The sequence below is a fragment of the Brienomyrus brachyistius genome, chromosome 13 (genome assembly GCF_023856365.1).
Source record: "Brienomyrus brachyistius isolate T26 chromosome 13, BBRACH_0.4, whole genome shotgun sequence".
Lineage (NCBI taxonomy): Eukaryota > Metazoa > Chordata > Actinopteri > Osteoglossiformes > Mormyridae > Brienomyrus > Brienomyrus brachyistius.
In genome coordinates this window covers 17,637,540-17,657,205 of record NC_064545.1, presented here as the reverse complement: position 1 = coordinate 17,657,205, position 19,666 = coordinate 17,637,540, and the positions used below count along the sequence as shown (strand labels likewise).

At 48.4% G+C, this 19,666-nt stretch overlaps 1 protein-coding gene across 1 annotated transcript; it reads right to left on the bottom strand.

Annotated features, from left to right (window-relative positions):
• Positions 1-9,871: 9,871 nt before the first annotated feature.
• Positions 9,872-13,869, bottom strand: LOC125705930 (RNA-binding protein MEX3B-like). Its single transcript, XM_048972309.1, is given in 10 exon segments — positions 9,872-11,347; positions 11,349-11,499; positions 11,501-11,535; positions 11,537-11,817; positions 11,820-11,985; positions 11,987-12,004; positions 12,006-12,404; positions 12,406-12,473; positions 13,178-13,373; positions 13,375-13,869. Coding segments are annotated over 10 exon segments (1,515 nt in total). The 5' UTR covers positions 13,408-13,869; the 3' UTR covers positions 9,872-11,179.
• Between the last annotated feature and the right edge of the window lie 5,797 nt (positions 13,870-19,666).

Here is a 19,666-nt window from a genome sequence, read left to right as displayed (position 1 = left end):
CCCACCTTTATGGACTTCTTCCTCTTCAGTGACCCAGGGGGTTTGTTATTTTATCTCTGTCTAAGGACAGCAGTTAAACGTAACACCAACCCCAGGCGGAAAGCAGGCCTTCACATCTTCACCAGAAATGAGGAGGGACTCTGCAGTGAAAGCGCCTCTGATTGGTCTCAGTCCCCGTCCATCAAAGCTGCACACCAATGGTCTCCAGGGGCCTTTTCTGCTGTGGCATGTGCAGGTTAAAAGCTGTAGGTGTTACTTTTAAAAGAAAGAGCCTCGTCCTCCATCTTTTTCCTTGAGCCTGTAGGATCTGTGTCTTTACTGCAGTTATGCTTCCCTACTGGTTCCTAACCCAACGTCCGTGTCATCAGACTAAGCTCAGCTGTCATGGGCCTGGGGACAGTGGTGACCCCCTGCAGTGCTGGGAGAGAGCTGCCCTCTCTGTGCCTGTCACAGCGACGGCCAGTGAGAACATTTGGCTCTAAAACTCCATGACAAATACTAACAACCGCTTATAACCATTTATAATGCTGCTTCAACAATCTTAGCTAATCCCCATAACCCCCACCCCCCCCCCCATAGAGGATGGACAAAAAGCATTTTTAACAACCAAAACTACAATTAAATAGAAGATATGCCAGATAAATAACAGATGCTCTTTAAAATAAAGGTCATCTTTAGAAATATATATCTGTTAATATCTTTTTATAGGGATATAAAGGTTACCCTCTTGGTTGTTTAGGCCTTGAGAGTGTCCCAGGCATGTTTGCTATTTGTTTGTGTAACATTTTGACAAATTACTAAAGAGTCAGACTTGGGGGGGGGGGGCAGGTTCAGTAACTCTGAAAATGCCCCAGGATGATAACCAAATAATTAATAAAATCGAACAGTCCTGATGCTACATCTCGCTGACGAAGGGGCCCCACCCACCTTTATAAGTGATCCTTGCGAAATGGCTGCGATATCGGAAAATCGACCTTCCCGGAATGGAGAGAATCATGCGCACATTTAATCTCATAGAAAATCATTTTCAAGCCGACGCCCATTTGTCATGATCTGACATAATAGGTTGCGCACATTTAAAATCTGTTTGCCTAATGAAATTCCCCGTCTGAGTTTGTGTCGGTGTTGGGTCACTCACCTCGCTGGGAGTCTGACACCTGGACGCCTCTCAAGTTTTTTTTTTTTTTTTTCCTTTCTACACCCTTAGCCTGATGTAGGTGCAGGAAGCAGGCAGCCGCATGGACATGCACCAACACGCACACGCAGCCACGCATGGAGGACCGGACACATTCCCCTCTCGCTTGCTAATGGATTCTCCCAGCCGACCTCTCACCCATCAGCCCAGGAGTGTCTGATAGCAGCACCTTCCACTGAGGTACTGGACTGGGCCACCATTCCAGTCAAGCTGGTCCAGCCCCCCTCCCCTGGTTCCTGGCAGCCTGCTCCCCAAGGCAGGCAGCAGCACCATCAGAAGAACCTAAGCCCCCCCCACCAAGCTGAGCATGCTTTGCTAAGGCCCGTCAAAGGTGACAAAGACCATAGATTAGATCAGGAAAGGCGCAGCATGTATACCATGTTATGAGGGTCCAGGAGGGCAGGAAAGACTCTTCGGATCCTGCCATGGGCTTGGGCTCCTCGCAAGACGCTTGGCTGCATGTGACCAAAGACAGGAAAGCAGCTCTCGGCCAATAAGAAACAGAGAGATAGATCAAGCAGCCAATTAGAGCTGAATGGTGCCAAAGGCTTGTGTGGATTCCCCTTAAACCAGCTTGAATGCCTCGCATCTCTTAAAAGACTGTCTCAAAAGTGTAAGAATGTGTCACTGTAGGTCATAGACAATCGTAGCAGCTTCAAAAGCGCACAAAGTCCCCCCCGACTAGAGATCTAGCTCGCTTCCTGGCAAACCCAGCATCCCGACAGGGAAGGGCACCGGAAACTCCGGATTCCCACCCCGCTAAAGGTGCCAACCCTGCCACGTCACAAAGACTTGCTCTAAGTGCCAGGCTATTTTGGCACTGAAACCGGATCCCGGGCCTGTGCTGGGCCCGATCTGGAGTAGTGGATGCGTGCATTACCGAGCCTGCAGCGTGCTGTGTTTCCAAAATAATAGTGCATCCCCAGGGCTTATTTATTACCCTGTGGGAATGTCATGTAACGTCTATGCATGCTGTTACCCTCCCGCCTGCGACGAGCATGAATCTGCCTTCTACAAAAAGCCTCGCATCCCATGGACCAAGAGCTGCTTTTCAGGACTTCACAGACATAACCTGCGTTATATGGACAGGTTTCACGCATATCATTTCTCATATTTAAGAAAATGTTAATCCATGAACACAAGAAAACAATTTTAGTATATGTATTAGGACTCAACTGTTATTGAGGACATGTCTGTCCATCCATCCATCCATCCATCCATTCATATTCCCACAGTTTACCCAGAGCAGGGTTGTAGGTAATGTGAGTATGTATTTCTTTGTTATTTACACCATGAGTCAGTTCATGCCATCATCTGCTAGAGGCGGGGCTTGCGTTGTTCCCCAAACCGTTCACACAAAGTTGGATGCATAGAATTGTCTAAAATGTCTTGATATGCATACCAAGACATTGTGGACAATTTTATGCACCCAACTTCATGGTAATAGTTTGTTAAAAGCCTCTTTCTGCTCCAGCATGACTGTGCTCCAGTACATAAAGCAGAGTTCATAAACACATGGTTGGGTGAGTTTGGTGTGGAAAAAACTTGACTGGTTCACACAGAGCCCAGACCTCAACCCCATCAAACATATTTGGGATGAACTAGAATGGAGATTCTGAGTCAGGTCTTCATGTCAAACATCAGTGCCTGACCTCACGAATGCTCTTCTGGATGAATGGGCAATAATTCCCACAGACACAGTCCACAATCTTGTAGAAAGCCTCCCCAGGAGAGTGGCAGCTGTTATAAATGCAAAGGAGGGACCAACTCTGTACTGATGCCTATGGATTTATAATGGGATGTCATAAAAGTTCCAGTGGGTGTAATGGCCAGGTGTCCCATTACTTTTGTCCACATACTGTATGTAAAAAGCTTTATATCCTTGTGGAGTGGGTGGGTGCAGTGGGGGGGGGGGGGGGGGGGGCATCGATTGCAGCTGATCCATGGTTTCCCTCATATAATATGAGGAAGTTTTGGTGTCAGATCACACAACTTGCATTACGAAGAGTGACATGATGGGTCTGTACCACCAGACAGCCCCCGGCGGCCCTTAGGTGGGGGCTCAAGCATCGCAGAGCTGAGCACTGTCCTGACGGTCTGACACCATCCCCCAACCCGGACCCCCAGGAGCTCCACAGAGCTTATAAATGTCAAAAGCATAACCCCCCCCATCGCCAAACTCTGACTATCCCCCCGCCACCAAGATGCTAGATGACAGAGGGGAAAGCACTCTGTCTGATCAGGCACATATGACAATGCAGGGGCTGCATTATCAGGACAAGTGAGAACAGCAGGACTCGTGGGACAGACACCTGGCCCTGGGACAGACCACTGCGCCTGGGGCTTTAGAAGGTGGTGGAATCCCTGTGACCTTTGACCTTCTAATCTCTGTAGTGTTGTGCTGAGCTTTTGTTTAAGTACCAGAGTGCAGGTCAATACTCAAGCAACCAGACGCTGAACATAAACTGAACACCACCAACCTTCCACTGCACAAGTGAACACCACAGCTGACCATACACTAAACAACTGAACGCAACCACTTAACCGAAGGACTGAACACCAACGCTGATGTTCCACAAATCAACCAAATACCACAGAAGATCCATCCATCCATCCACTTTCCAAACCGCGGGGGGTCCGGAGCCTATCCCAGAAGCAATGGGCATGAGGCAGTGAACAACCCAGGATGGGGGGGGCAGCCCATTGCAGGGCACACTCACACACCAGTCACTCACACATGCACACCTACGGGCAATTTAACAACTCCAATTAGCCTCAGCATGTTTTTGGACTGTGGGAGGAAACTGGAGGACTGGGAGGAAACCCCACAACGACATGGGGAGAACATGCAAACTCCGCACACAGGTGACCCAGGCGGAGAATCGAACCCGCGTTCCAGAGGTGTGAGGCAACAGTGCTAACCACTGCACCACCATGCCGCCCCTACCACAGAAGATCTTCCACCAAATAAATGAACACTACATCTAATCTTTCACCAATAAACCTACCACTACAGCTGACCATAAACCAAACAACTCAACATCTCCACTGATCTTTTACCAGTTACCAGTACACCACAACTGACCAAACGCAAACCCATTGAACATCATCACTGATCTTCCACCAAATAGCTAATCTTTCACCAATTAACTGAACACTACACAACTGTGTAAAACGGAACATCAATGCTGAAAGATGGCTGAAGTCCAATTTACTGAGTAGATCTTTTGCTGCCTTTTGTAAGTAATGATCTGTTTTACATCTGCTGGAGGTTTTTCCACATTGCTTTACAGCCTCGATTACTGAGAGGAGCACCAGCTTATCTCAGGACGGTTCCACGTGTGCAGGAGAAGGGCCCAGCTGGGACCTTTGCTGGAAGTTCACCTCGTTAGAATAATCAGAGCCTTTCCGGGGCGTGGTCTCAGCGGCACAGCGGGACGCCGGTTCTGTGAGCAGATCAGCCGCTAAATGGGCAACCTGCGATAAACGTTTACAGATCGATGCATGTCAGACTCTACCGGACCAGCGCCTCATTGCACCGGGAGCATCTTAAAATAAACCGGATCTCCTCAGCACTTCATTTTCTAGCCTTGCGCCTACTTACAAATAAATCATGTCAGGCGGGGAGCGCTTCATTCTCTGGGGGACATTTCCTTGCATGGACGTTGGGTGGGTGGGGGGGGGGGGGGGGGGCTGAGCTGGGAGATGCCTGTTATCTTTCACTGGACGCGTCCTCGCTTCCAGAAAAAAAAAAAGCTGATGGAGAATTAATTCACTGGGTGCTGCTGTCAGGCACATGGAAGGCTTCCGATCTCCTGGAGGAGCTCATGATTCCGACCTCCACTGGGAAACGTCCACGCTGAAGAAATTAAGATCATTAAAACTGATGCATATTCAATGATAGAAGTCACCGTGCATCACCCATATTGACGGGTAAAAATGGCAACTGAGCTCAAAGAACTACATCAACCAACCTCCATGAATGTGTGTTTTGAGATTCTGGGGTTGCATGGTGGAAGTGTGTCTTCCCCCTACGCTGTTAGCGTGTCTGCTTACTGGCAGCAGAGCATCCAGCTGGCATATGATGGCATATGTGAAAAGGCTGGGGGAACGCTAACGGCAGCTGAAGAGCATGTGGACTGGTGCCAAAGTCGCCACCCTTCATTGTCACTGCACACTGCAGCCTCTGCTGCCCCCCACCTGGCTACTGCGGTGCGGAAAGGGGGGCAGCCCACAGCGTGAGGATCTCCTCGGTCCAGCTCACATAAACCTAAACAAAGGGTTATGCCAAACATCCCGCTTCCCCCTGAAGTACTGGGAATATCCCCCAAATCGATAGCAACTGACTGACACATGCGAATGATGCGAAATGTCCCGGAAATCTGACATTTTAATAATGTCATGCCATCTAGACATTATACCGTGGTATATAGTATTCCGACGATATTTTAAAAACCAACGCTATTCCGCTATTAACTTGATAAAATTCTATTATAAACCTAAAATTATAATTCCATTATAAACCTAAAATTAGTTACATCAAAAGTACTGGGGTAGTTTGCAAACCCTGTAGACTATTTACAAGGTAATAAAACTGTTACATACACGTACATGCGTGTGCATGTGAGTGCAGACTTAATTGTCTCAAAGTGAAGATCTCACGCCAGCCAGCAGCTAACCGAAGTTGGTGACCCTGTAAAATCTGCCAGGGGTTGGGGGGGGGGGGCGGGGGGTAATTTCACATGAAAAGAACATGATACACAGTATTTCCGTAATACCGCCCAAGGTGGCCAGCACACCCCCTACTGGTTGTCCCTCATCCACCTCTCAGAAATCAATATGCCTGAGTTAGGATGTCTGTTATTCTGAGTTTGACAATGATGAAAAACGGCAAGTAATGAAAAAGTGTCTTTAATGAGCCAGTTTTGGCGGAATCACCTGCAGGGTCCACTGATGGGAAATCTGAGCCCAGATTCTGCCGAAAAGGACATTCGGCTTGTGGTCCAGGGGAAAAAAATCGCGAGATGTATATTTAGACGTACATCTGTGTATTTGCCATGTTTAATTGTATTTGCCTGACCATTCCTGAAGGTGAAGCTTCCACATAAATCACAGAAGACGCTTGACAGGCTGAGCATCATTCTACACAAAGGGGGCACGAGCGCAGAGTATTGTGAGCTGAATGTCAACAAGCAGCAGGTGGGTATATATTTATATACATCTGCCTAAAATTCCCAGCCAGGTTCACCATGTTAATGACAGCATGACGTATCTTCTAGTCCGTTGTTCCTTCAGATATTTACTCTGCCTTTCGGCATTTTGACTGCATCTTCGGATGATGGATGTAGCAGAGGCAATTTTGTGTCCCCTGCCATGTAAAATACTGATAAAAGACCATCCTTCTAACATTCACTTTCCATTATCGTGAGTGAAGCGCCTTATACCAGAAGAATCAGGGCCAGAAACATCCAGGACAATCCACATGCATTCATGCTACAGGCAATTTACAATTACAGTTTAATTAGCAGATACTTATTTCCAAAGTGACATATAACTGAAAGCAGGGTCAGACAGTACCTGGGAGAACTGGGGGTTGCTCAATGATCCAATGGTGAAATCATTCTGCTGAGTCTGGGATTTAAACCAGTGACCTTCCGGTCAGAGTCCTAACCCGCAGATTTGGACACCGCACCCTACATGTTTTCAGATTGCTGATGGAAACCCAGAAGACCACAAGTTTGCCAGAGATGGGATCCGAACCCACAATGTGCCGGGCCCCCTCACCCATCTGATTAACAAGACAGGCCCTGGGCCGCAGGGTCACTGCAAACCTTTCTTCTCCCATAGCAAGCTGCATGTAACTATCTCTGCCACCATTCTGCTAGCATGGAAAAACTCACTGCTCCCACAGAGTTTCAGACCCAACTGCACATACGCACCTCAAAAGGAGCATCTTCTTTTCTTTTAGATAATGTGGTGGAAGAGTGTATTTATCCCAGCTAAGTAGAGAAGGTGAGGAGTGGCAGGGCACAGTGCTCTCACTCCGTTAATCCTGAGCCCCCCCCGGATCGTGGAAGGAAAGTGGTGAGCGCAGTCAGTGGGCGTGGTCAGGGAGGGAACAGGCGCGATTAGGGAGGCGGGAGTGGTCCAGCAGGTGGTGGGTGTGGACAGGGTGGGAATGGTCAGTGGGGTGGTAGGCGTAGTCAGGGAGTGAGTGTGGTTAGCAAGATGGTAGGTGTGGCCAGGGAGACAAATTGATGAGACCAGGTAGATAGTGGGTATGGTTAGGGAGATGGTGGGTGTGGTCAGTGAGATAATGGGTGTGGTTGGTGGTAATGGTGGGTGTGGTCACATAGATAGTGGGTGTGGTTGGAGAGGTGGTGGGCGTGGTCAAGGAGACAGTGGGTGTGGGCAGAGAAATTGTAGACATGGTTAGATTGGATTCAACTAAATTGCCATTGCATTGTAATTGTAAAATTACTCCAGCAACGAAATTCAATATGTAATCTAACCTGAAGGTTGAAACTTTTGCAAAGGGGCTAAAAACAGCTATACAATAAAAACATGGTTTGAGATAAGTGAATGTGAATGGTAAGAGAAGCAGAGGGCGTGGTCAGAGAGGCAGAGGGCGTGGTCAGGGAGGCGGGGGACATGGTCAGTAAGCTGGCGCGTGCGGTCAGGGAGGCAGATGGCGTGGGTCAGAGTGGCAGTGGACGTGGTTAGAGAGGTGGTGGACCGCATGACCTCTGAAGAAGGCGGTGCACCCTCAGGTTTCTCTGTGCAGACTTGCTCCCCACTAAGCAACAGCAGACGGTCTGAAGCCCTTGAGAAGTACAGCGCATATGTTTCCACTCCAGTACAGCTCCTGGCTTTTTTCTGAGCTAATTTTGAGTTTGGCAGGTCAAGCCACCCAGTGTTTCAGGTGTAAATCAGAAGCTAATTAAAACACCCAAGGAAAAAGCTGGCTCTCGAGGACTGGGGATGGTGACACTGGTGTGAGACAGTGTATCTACACCGCCGTGTGCTCACATTCAATCATTCATTCATAATCATATAATAATTTACAGCAGAACATCATGGCAGAGGGGTGAATTGCTCCTCATTGTAGCTCAGCTTTTGGTCATTTTTTGTATAATTAGGGGATTATTCTGGAAGCCAGGACCAGCTGTTACAGCACGAAGGAGAATTTCATGGGCAGTGCAGGACACCTCAGATAAATTTAATTTATATTAAAATCACAGCGGAAATAGGGTCCGTTACTCTTATGGCAATCCCCAGAGCGCTTATCAGAATGCTGTGGAACACAAACTGAAATAATGATTCCAGCAGTTAGGTTCATGACAAACACCCCACCTGGTGCCTATGTGTTTGGGGGAAAAGACATGAAACGGTTAAAAAGAGCGGTAGGTGATGATTGGAAAGTTATGGCTTAGTGGTGAGTTCCATTCACTGACGTCGACCTCAATAGCGTTATCGGTTTGGTGGGGGGGGGGGGGGGGGGGGGGGCACAGGGTGTATCTGTACATACAGACAACAGATGACCTCCTTGGCTACGTGGTGGGATGTTTAAACAGGAGTAGGATTAAACCAAACAGACCGTACCCCCCCCCTCCAAAACCTGACACCCATTGTACGTCCCAGAGCACGGAAATGGTAATATGCAGCACCTCCCTCCTCAAATCTGTTCCACAAAGGACTCATGGGCGACACCGGGACAGCAGGAAACCATCCAATCAGTTAGTATCTGTAAAGGCAGCCCATGCTCCCACATTCCCCCTTAAAAAAGCGAAATCACCATGACCTGAGAGAAGCACGTGGTTCTGTATTTGAATAAAACACTCGTCAGCTTTTCTTTTATGGACTGAAATTGTTTCCTAATAGTATGGTTTATGAGGCCAGGGCCCAAACACTGATTTTTGGATATTTCCCTTTTAAACTCATCATTAAGGCGTGTTTTTTTCTCTATTTACTATCTAGCTTCGCTGCATGTGTTTTGGAATTTCAGACTTTCCAAGAAAACCACTCTGCACCAGTACACTGCATAAAACACACACACACACACACACACACACTCCTCCCATCGTAACCGAATCCACCAGTGCACAGAGCTGTCTGCAAGCCAGGTATCCTGCAAGTGATTTTTCCTAAGACTGCAGTAAAACACCAATGTTGGTTAACGCTGTCATAAACCCACAGATAATCGCATTTCTGACTGTACAGCGAAACAAAGGGAAAAAAAAACGAAACGTCCATCTGGATGATCCTACCCCCCCCCCCCCCCCCCCAAAAATGGACTGTGAAGCTCAGCATCTAGGGCATGTCAGTCCTGGCAGTAACCTGCATGCAGACCAATGCCACCTAACACGATGGTCTGGGAGTTGGCATCCATTGGCCTTCACCCAGGTGGACACCTGCAGCACAGCTGGGACAAAGACAGGCACCCCCCAAGCAAGAGAACACCAAATAGGAGTAGGGGGAAGGAACACGCTGCACTAGAACTGCTAGGGTCTACAATTTGGCCAGAAGGGGGCGCAGTGGGAGAATGGCCGTCTAGCAGATACCTTAGTGAACATGTAGGTTAATGAAAAGGGATGAAAGGCGCCATTAGTTCTCCCGCCCAGCATCACCCAAGAGGCTCGTGGCTCAAACACTGCAGCAGAATGAGCCAATCAGACATCGGCTTTGTGTACCATTTTATTGGTCTTATATAGAAACACTTAAAAAAAACATGAATTAGCACCTTTTACTTAAGTTTCACGTTAACTTTGTGAAAAAACTTTGAAATGTCAGAAAAATAAAACTCTCGATACATTTTCAAATCTTGTTTCAGCAAATATAATATTAGTATTCGACCATGAGGTTAAAGGCCCTTTATCAGAAAATAAAATATACTTTGTCTTTAAACTTTGCTCCATAAAGTACATTTACGTCAAAGTAACATCACCTACATATACATAAAGTGGTAAACAAATTTATTAAAATAGAAATACTAAAACCTGTAGCGGAACTCTGTAATTCCCCACCATACAAATGTAAGAAAGCATAAATGGTTCTTTTTGTTCTCGACTTACTTTATACATTAATATAGAATAAAATATGCTTTATATTACGGAATTAAAAAAATATGCTGGGTGAGGCAGATTTTAAAAGACTTTTTTGCTAAACTTATAAAACCTCCGCCCCAACAGAATACTGTTTAAATGTGACACACACGTTCAGGCTCGAACCCACAGCCGTGTGATAAAACAATACAGTGTTCATTTGCCATTCTAAAAATAAAAGATATTTTAACCCTAGCTACAAAAAAGTTCACTGAACTCAAATCGAAATATTTGTAAACATCTTTGCAATACGAAATATAATCTTTCATGTCAAGAAAAAAGAATAAAATACTTCAAATCTGTATTATCGTAATTAACATTTAAACCCTTAAAATTGTGGATTTTTTTTTCCATATACATATATATGCAGGGAGTACCTCTACTCCTGATTCTAATCTGAAGCTGCAGTATCGTAATGCTCGCGGATCAATAATCCTGATTTCAATTCCCGCCAAAGCCCTGGAAATCACTGGAACCGCGGGGGACCCCTGCCAGTACATTCAGCCACGTTGGTGACGGTCTGTGGCAGGAATACGTATGACCCGATACCGTTTCCCACCAGTACATCCCACCAGCGATACTGGACAGCCGGTCATGTAAACAGTCTGAGGCTGACACGGCATACGTGCCCCAGTCACCCCCAGTCTGGCTTCAATATAGCATACGACTTACCAGAACTATTATTTACTAAGCTTTTAGAACATGCAGTAGATAATGTCAGAAAATATTTCCCAGAAGCTACAGTACATTATGAACAGATGAACACTCACCCCTAGGGGGCGCTCTGTTTTTGGGTACTGCAGCCTTCCATACATACATACGTACATACATACATAGGCGTGCCGGGGTGCACGTGTGTTTCTCTGAGCCCACGTGGTCTGTCCTAGGAGAAGATGCGTATTGCCTGAGAGACGGCTGCGTGGCACACGGGGCAGACGGGCTCGCTGCGCTCGCAGATGCGGTTGGCGCATTCCATGCAGAAGAGGTTGTGGCCGCAGGGCACTAGGGCAGCGATAACCTCGCTCTCAAAGCAGACCGAGCAGTCCCGGCCTGCCCTTCCTGCTGGTGCCTGACGAGCAGCTGGAGGTCGACGAGGCCGACGAGTCGGACGGGACGCCGGGCAGCGATCCGGAGGCGGGGCCGTAGCAGGGGAGGCTCAGTGCGCCGCCCCCGGGATCACTGCGTACCCGGCGGGCCAGCGGGGTGCAGCGGTGGCGTCAGCTGGGGTTGGGTTGGGGGGGGCAGCGCCACTGGCACGCCTAGGGTTTGCCAAGACGCTGCCTTCACCGGCTGAGGGGGGCCCTGTGGTTCGGTCGTACTGTGACCACACAAGACCAGGTGGGGTGGGCGTGGGATCGAAGCCCGGCGGCGACTCGAAAGCCCCATCAGCAGAGTCGGGGGAGACGACATCGCCGGCGTACGCAAATCCGTTGCCGTTGACGGTTTGGTTGCTGATAGGGGGGTTGTTGTTGTTGTTGCCGTTGTTAGTGGCCGTGTAGCTGAGCTCTGGGCTGGGGGGCTGTAGTCGGCTAGCCGCGAGCCGCTGCCGTTACCAAAGTAGGAATCGGTGGATGCGCTGCCCAGAGAACTGGAGCTGTCGTTGCGGTAGCTGGAGAAGGGCTTGCGTGTGGCGGAAAGGGCGCCCCCCAGAGGCCGGCGTGGCCCTGCAAACTCGAAGCCCACATCGGTTGCCGTTGGCGTGGAAGTCCATTGTCGTCGGCCAGCTCGACGAGGCCGCCGGTGCGGACGGCGATGTGGGCCTCGATCTCCTCCCGTGCCCGGTCCCACGTTCTCGGGCATGCCGTCACCTCAAAGACTGGCTCCTTGTCACGGCTCGGCGTCACAATGTAGGTATGCGTCTGCTGTTGGATGCGCTTGATGGTGGCCCCCTTGGGTCCGACTACCAGGCCCACCACCCGGTAGGGCACCCGCACCTGGATGGTGGTTTGGCCCGGCAGACTGGGAGGCCCGGGCAATGTGCCAGTGCCGTTAACGCCGCCGTTCTTGTTCCTGGAGGCTCGGATCATGGAGAAGTGCTCCGCAGCTGAGATGATCTCCCTCCTGGCCATGGCTACGTCCTCCCTTCTGCCAGTCACCACGAAGACCGGGCTCCTCCCCACGCACAGGGGTCTTGATGTAGGTGTTGGTCTTTGCTCGCAGGGCTTTGATTTTGCAGCCTAGACCGAAGGGGTGGGCACTCAATATAGGGTTCTTATAAATAGCCCCCGGGACTTCGCACCCACGACTAAAATTAAATTTTCAAATGACCGATTAGAGGGACCGCCACGCGGGCGGGTCTAATCAGTCGCAGTTGTCAAGATGCGGCGCTCAAAAACATTACGTGCAGCAGCCAGCCATGTGTCACCTTCGCTGGCATCGCCACGGGAAAAAAACACAGAAAACATCCAGGCGTGTGCAAGCCATCGCATAACGAAAAGTTGACAGTCTTCCCATCAGGACAGTTCGGCGGCTGCTGCAGAATGCAGGCTGCTTTTTATAGCTTAGACGGGCTGGACCCGTTCGTCTAGCGGGGCACCAGTCGACCAGTTTTATTATAAAAGTCCGAAAACAGCAAGTGGGAGGAAACACTACAAGTCTGAATGAACTATTAATGCTAAGCGGGCGGTCTAGTAAGTGGGGACACGGCGATGCAATATGGCAGGGGAGTGCCAGTGTCCCGTAGCTATTCTGCGCCCCGGCTGACGCTGTTTTTTTCTTCCTCCGAGCCCTATTACGAGTGGTTTCTCTGTTCGCCTTTGTCCCCCCCCCCCAGCATGAACGGATCCTGCGCACAAATCATTAACTATTACACGCAGTTATTAGTGCCGACGGAGCGCTGCATCCCTAACTGCACATTAGAACAGCATTACAGCATACGCACCTTGTCTCCCCACGATTTCGGCTACATGCTCCGAACTGGGCACCGGGACGCACTCGGTCATGTTCACGCTCTTTTTCCTCGGCTCGTTGTCGTACATGGAGCTGTCATCGTTGTCCAGGTCGAGCAGTGAGAGCTGGTCCAGTGCTATCTGCAGGGCTCTTTGGTCGTCCAGGGTGTCTCCCTGGTTGCTCCCGTTTCCTCTCCATGTCGGCGAACAGCGAACTGGGCATCTTCGATGCGTTTGCAGTCTCGGGGACCAGGAAGATCAAACAAAGGGAGGGAGGGGGGAGAACCGAGGAAGGAGGGTAGGGTCAGTACGGGAGGACGGGGAAGCGGATTTGGGCCAGCGGTGCAGGACGAGCGTTTCTCCTCTCCGAGCAGCAGCGATCAGTGCAGTCCCGGGCGGCATAGAAGGCAGCCACCTCCAGGGCGCAGACGGGACGGCGAAGACGGACACTCCGAAGTTGCGGATCGCAGGAATGCCGGCAGCGGTGTCCCTCCGAGCGGCCCCTCCCCGCCTCTCTCCGCTCTTTCCTCTCTCTGTCTGATTTGCTGCAGACAGACAGCACTGCTGGGCAATATGTGGGGGGTGACGTCACACGCCGGGCAGGGGGCGGGGCAGCGCGATCCGCGTTTGCATAAATCGAGCGCGATTGGTCAGTCGCGCCGCTTGGGCGGAGGCCGAGCACTCGGCCTCTTCAGTCAGGCTGCTTTCTTTGTTGTCCCATGAACAATGACCCCCAGGACTCCTGCTTGAGTGTGGAGTGAACTTATGCGATGACGGATATTACAGTTGATCTGTGATTTTCCAGAAATGGCTGGTAAGCATGATACAGTTGTCAGATTTAGAATCATACACCAACAGCCCTGATTAATCAATGAGTGTATTTCCCATTTCCTCAAATGGTAATAAAAAAAAGCACAAACGGTTTGGAAATATTCGATCATATTAATTTCTGGGCCAGTGAAGAATTTCATGAAGCTATTGCATTTAATAAAAAAAAATCTAGATAGTGACAAATTCTCAGTTTCATACGCCGCTTCAACAATTGCAATAACACACCTACGTTGGTTGATTTAAGCAATTATATTAACCTGCAATATGTAAAATCTGTCACCCCTCTGTATTCAGTAACTGACAGCCAGTTGGTGTAACCACGTGCTTAATTAATTACAACCCTATTGTATTTACATCCTAATGACTAGTGATCGTTTTTGTACTGTATTGTTCCTATTCACCCTCAACATCCTCTCACCGTCTGTCCTCGGGTTTTTGAGAATGAAAAGTGGTAAAATTCCTCAGATCCAGATGTATGTAAATATGAGTCCTTTAACGATTCCTTTAATGAGCGCGTACTTGGACAGACTCGCCCACTGAAGCAGCTGCTTCCTTCGCTCTCGCAAAGCCACGTGAAGCGGCTCAGAGGTAACTGAGGTTCCCGGGCAGTGGGAACATCCTCGGGACACCCGGGCTGCCCGTATGTTCCATACCAGACACTAAGCCGCTGGGCAGAAAACAGTCAGGGCGAATTTAATTTTAGGCAGCAAAGTGATGTATTTTCTCCGTCTGAATGGCGATGCTGTCTTTCGGGACCCGACCGCTGTTTACATGAGTAATGTCCGGAATAATATAGGCTTAAGGTCATCCTAAAATAAATGAAATAAACATTTTAACGACTGCGCACACCTGGGTCAAGTTTCATGTTTGCCGGTGTAATACATCTGAGCGCAACGGCAGCCACAATAACAGCAGTGCAATAATAACGATGATACGCTGCTATTGGTGTTTACGGACAAAAATGACCGAAGGGCTGCTTACATGTAATTCGGGGCTGTACATTTTCAAAAAGCCATTAAACAAGTTCCTAAAGCTTACGGCAATTAACCATATGTGCATTTTATATATTTTTTGCCATTTTTGGGGATATATCATTACTTTGTGAACGTGCGAACTGACCGTGGGCTGGGGATGCGGCGGTGGATGGGGGAAGGGTAGCCGCTTCGGTGACAAAAGAAATTTCAGCCCAATTCAGAATCATTTAAACGGAAAGCACTTGCTTTGTCACCTCTGTCCCACGCTACAATAGCTATGCTAATGGGGACGTCTTTAAACCCAGTTATGTGGGACGGAGCGGTTTTTGTTCATATTCTCCCAGTTTTTGCATAATCGCATTACCGCTGGAACACAAAGTCTGTGTCCAAAACATCTGGACACTCATTTTCTCGCTTATTCTAAAGAAAGCATGTGTCCAGAATTTCCTCGTTTCAAAATACAGTTCAGCGATCGAGGCGGCGAATTTTTATTTGCACACCATTCGTGGTTATTTTAAAATATGTACAGTATAGTTATTAGCATTTTATTGTCTGTAATGATAATTACTTAATGATCATTGTTTTCACCCCGAGGTTTTACTGGACAGTTTTATTGACAGGACGCCTTATTCCCTCGTTGCCTGTCCTTCCTCGGTCCCCGCACCCCCGCATTCACTGCTGATCGCCGGGCCGGGACGCGTCCCGAAGGCTTGGCTTGTCTGGGGCATTTGCACATTCACACAAGGCGCTCGTCTCGCCGATGGGCACCCGGCGGACACCGGGCAGTCAGGCCAGCCAAATCCCCACGAGAAGCACTTAAAGCCTAGTTCAGTTAGCTTAACTTAGCGGCCACATGGGATTCGCACGTATTTTCCATGTACATCTCTGTGGCTCGTACATTGCAGAACAAATAAAACCATCACTTACACAGCCGCTGGCTCTTGGGATTGTAAAGCAGCTTGACCTGTCTCATTAACAGCAACACAACGGGGGGCGGATGTAATAAAACAGAAACCAGCGTTAGACCAACGAGAATACGGGACACGATTTATTTTAATAAAATACCGATTTAATTACTTTTGGTTCCATGCAACCTTTTTGGCTTAATTTGAGGATAGAGCGATTCCCTGGCCCTGTTCTGTGTATAAGAGCATACATATTATAATGAGATCGGAGCCGGCTCAAGGTAGTTAAAAACACCGATAGGGGGCGCCACCGTAACCAGACTTAGGCCATCTTCTTAATAAAGGCCCAAATCTCAGCTCACGTTTCCATTTTTGTTTTATTGTGCGCATTTTGAAAATATGACTGTTTTAAATAAACAGCATTAATGAGAACTCACGCTGTCAGTCAGAGTGGCTTATTAAACGTGTTATCCGTATTGATTATCCTTTACAGTAAGCTTAAGCGATTGCCAGCACAATGTCTCTGAATAACAAAACTCCGCATAAAACAACATTAACCCCAAGACATGCATCTGCCCGCATTCATTTTAGGACGGCAAAACAGAGGGAACAGCCACTGTTTTTATCTACGGTGAACGATTGAGGGCAGCCATATATCATGAATAATAAATTCACTAAACAAACAGAAATTATGCCCTATGAGAAAACTGTGGGTAAAGAAGCTTGCATCCATCCTGTTATAGATTAAAAGATTAATTTAAATACATATATTCAATGGTGACTCAGAACCATGAGATACAGAGGATGCCCTGTCCTGTGTCGTTTCTGGGAAAAGCTCCAACCCCCCCCAGATAAGTGATTGTGGATGATGGTTGGATGGATGTATGGATGGGTGCATATGCAGAACTACTAATCCTAACCCTAACCCTGAACTAACCCGGATCGGCTTCTCTCCATGGGTCACTGTGGAAGAAAAGAGACACAGGCAAAGGTGTGTCTTGCAGCTAAGAGAAGCCCTTGGTCTTTGTGTGCACTGGGGTCTCTAGTAGTGAAATGAGTGGAATCACTCTCGCAGGGGACAGTATCCGGGTTTTCCTAGCGTCTGAAGTGACAGTGAACGGCAGCTTCCTCACACGCGCCTTTCCTCACTACATCCGTAGCTTTTCCCAAGACTCTTTCATGAGTGCCATTAAAGTAAAAGTTTCAGCATAACTTTGCAATCTCTCATTGGCCTATTTTGGGACACTAGGAAATTACAGCTTTGCCCCCCCCCCCCCCCCCCACAAGCCACAGATTAACTGAAGTACTGGAACAGGTTTCCTGATCCCTGGGAAGTGATGTGATTGGCTGTGTGGTTCTGTGAGGGTGAACAGTGTGTACTGAGGGCATATTTCATGGAATGCCCCGTGCTGTATTTATTCCCCCTGCTGACCAACAGGGGGCACAGTAGTTAACAGCCTGGCTTTATTGACTCAGTAAACAATAATGTTTTGTAAAAAAACAAATAGTACAACAGTAAAAACAGACATTGGCTGAAAGTAAAATAACTGGTGGGATGTAACTGCATCTCCATGCTACACTACGAATCATAGCTGGGGGCAAAAGCCCCCAAAGGCTGCCCTAACACTTGAAAGCCACCAGCATCTCTGTCACTAAAGCAGTATTGGATCATCATGTCGGTCATCGTCAGCATCATCACTGAAAGCTGACAACCTGCATGTCCTGCTGAGGCACACGTGTGTCTGTCTGCATCACGCAAGGACCCGCCGTGGGTGGAGTCTGCTCTGTCCCACAAGGCAACGGGGAAACTGCACAGAGCATGCAGCTAATTATGCACAAAATTGGGGCATTTTGCCTAGTGTTGCAGAAATTCCCAAAGAGAACGTTTGTGTTTCTTTTTTATGGTAATTAAAACATTAATTAAAATCTCAGGGAAGCAGAGTTTTGCTCCTGTGATCAGTTTTACAGAAGATTATTTAAAAACAGAAGTGAGAGTTTAGCCACATTGATGTGCTGGTGTAATATCCTGATCTTGTTCTGCGCTTCTGAACGCTCCCATGCGGGAGGGAGGCCCGTGAGCTGCCCTCGGCCCGCAGCGCAGCCAGTGCGGCGGCCAGGCTGAGCGCCACCCACGTCTGACACACTGAACTGCAGCGGCACAGATTTCACAAGCTCTGATTGGCTGGAAGCCAGGCGCCTGAAGGAGCATGGCAGCTGTCCTGCAATGTGCGCAGGCACACAGACATGCAGGAAGCACAAAACACAGGGAGATACATGGAGAGAGAGAGAGAGACACACACACACACACACAGGCTGAGTGAAAGAGGGAGAGAGGTACAGAGAGAGAGAGTGGTATACACACATAGAGAAAGATACACCTGTTTTATTCATATCTTTGTGGGGACCGTCCATTCATTTACAACCTTAACCATAAGTACTAAACAAAATACAGGAGTTTTTAGTTTTTTGATTGCATGCACACACACTATCACACACACACACACACACACACACACACACACACACACTGTGGCCCTGTGAACAGCCTCCTACTCTCTGATCCTGCCCCCCCCTCCTCCCCAGCAAACTAACAAACATCCAGGCCAGTTTCTTGGCACTCCAGGGTCGTGTAAGACACATTAAAACAAACCCAAGGTCCTCGCCTGTTCAGCAGGAAAAAGGCAGGCGAAATGTCATGGCACGGCAAAGACCGACCAAGGCGAGGGGGCGTGGCCAGAATCAAACCTGACCCTCTTCAGTAGACAGGCAATGGCTCCACATTCTCGGCCAACTAGCCACCCTAACACACCATCACACATGTCCTCCGTAAACTAAAGGTAACTTGTGTTATTTTGGCCAGGTCAGACAGCTCTTGGATTCCATTGTAAAGCATAAGTAATCTGTCATTGGTTTAAAGTCATTATGATTGGTTACAATGGGCCCACATGAAGGCTAGGGGGCAAATGCCAAGAGGCTCTGGATTCTAATTGGTTTAAACTGGCCCACCTGAAGGTGGAGGACAAGTGCAAAGATGCTCTGGATTCTGATTGACTTAAACTGGCCCACCTGAAGGCGGAGGACAAGTGCAAAGACGCTCTGGATTCTGATTGGTTTAAACTGGCCCACCTGAAGGCGGAGGACAAGTGCAAAGAGGCTCTGGATTCTGATTGGCTTAAACTGGCCCACCTGAAGGCGGAGGACAAGTGCAAAGAGGCTCTGGATTCTGATTGGCTTAAACTGGCCCACCTGAAGGCAGAGGACAAGTGCAAAGACGCTCTGGATTCTGATTGGTTTAAACTGGCCCACCTGAAGGCCGAGGACAAGTGCAAAGAGGCTCTGGATTCTATTTCCTGTCAGATCTCAAACACTGTTTTCTGTGCGCCCTGGTTCAAAGAGTTCTGTCTGCTCATACCACGGTACCAAATAAGCTCTGTACTCGTTCTGAACAGGAGGCTGACCAAATAAAACCTCACCACACTCAGGTGTTAACATGTTTACCCCGTGTTTAAAAAGTCTACCTTCATACAGAATAACAGACTCCAACTGAGACCACTCCAGTGTCAAATGTATACATGAATTTGCGTAGCTTAAAAACACAAAATTTGACTAGTATATATGACATGGATTTAAGGGAGATGGTAACAATTCAAACGTAAAAGACTCTGGAGTGCACTGACAGGTCAGTATAGTAAGCAGGGATCTGGGGTAGAGCATAAACATTTATTTTAGGCTCTGTGAGGGCCCACAAGATTAATGATCACCTGATCCTCTC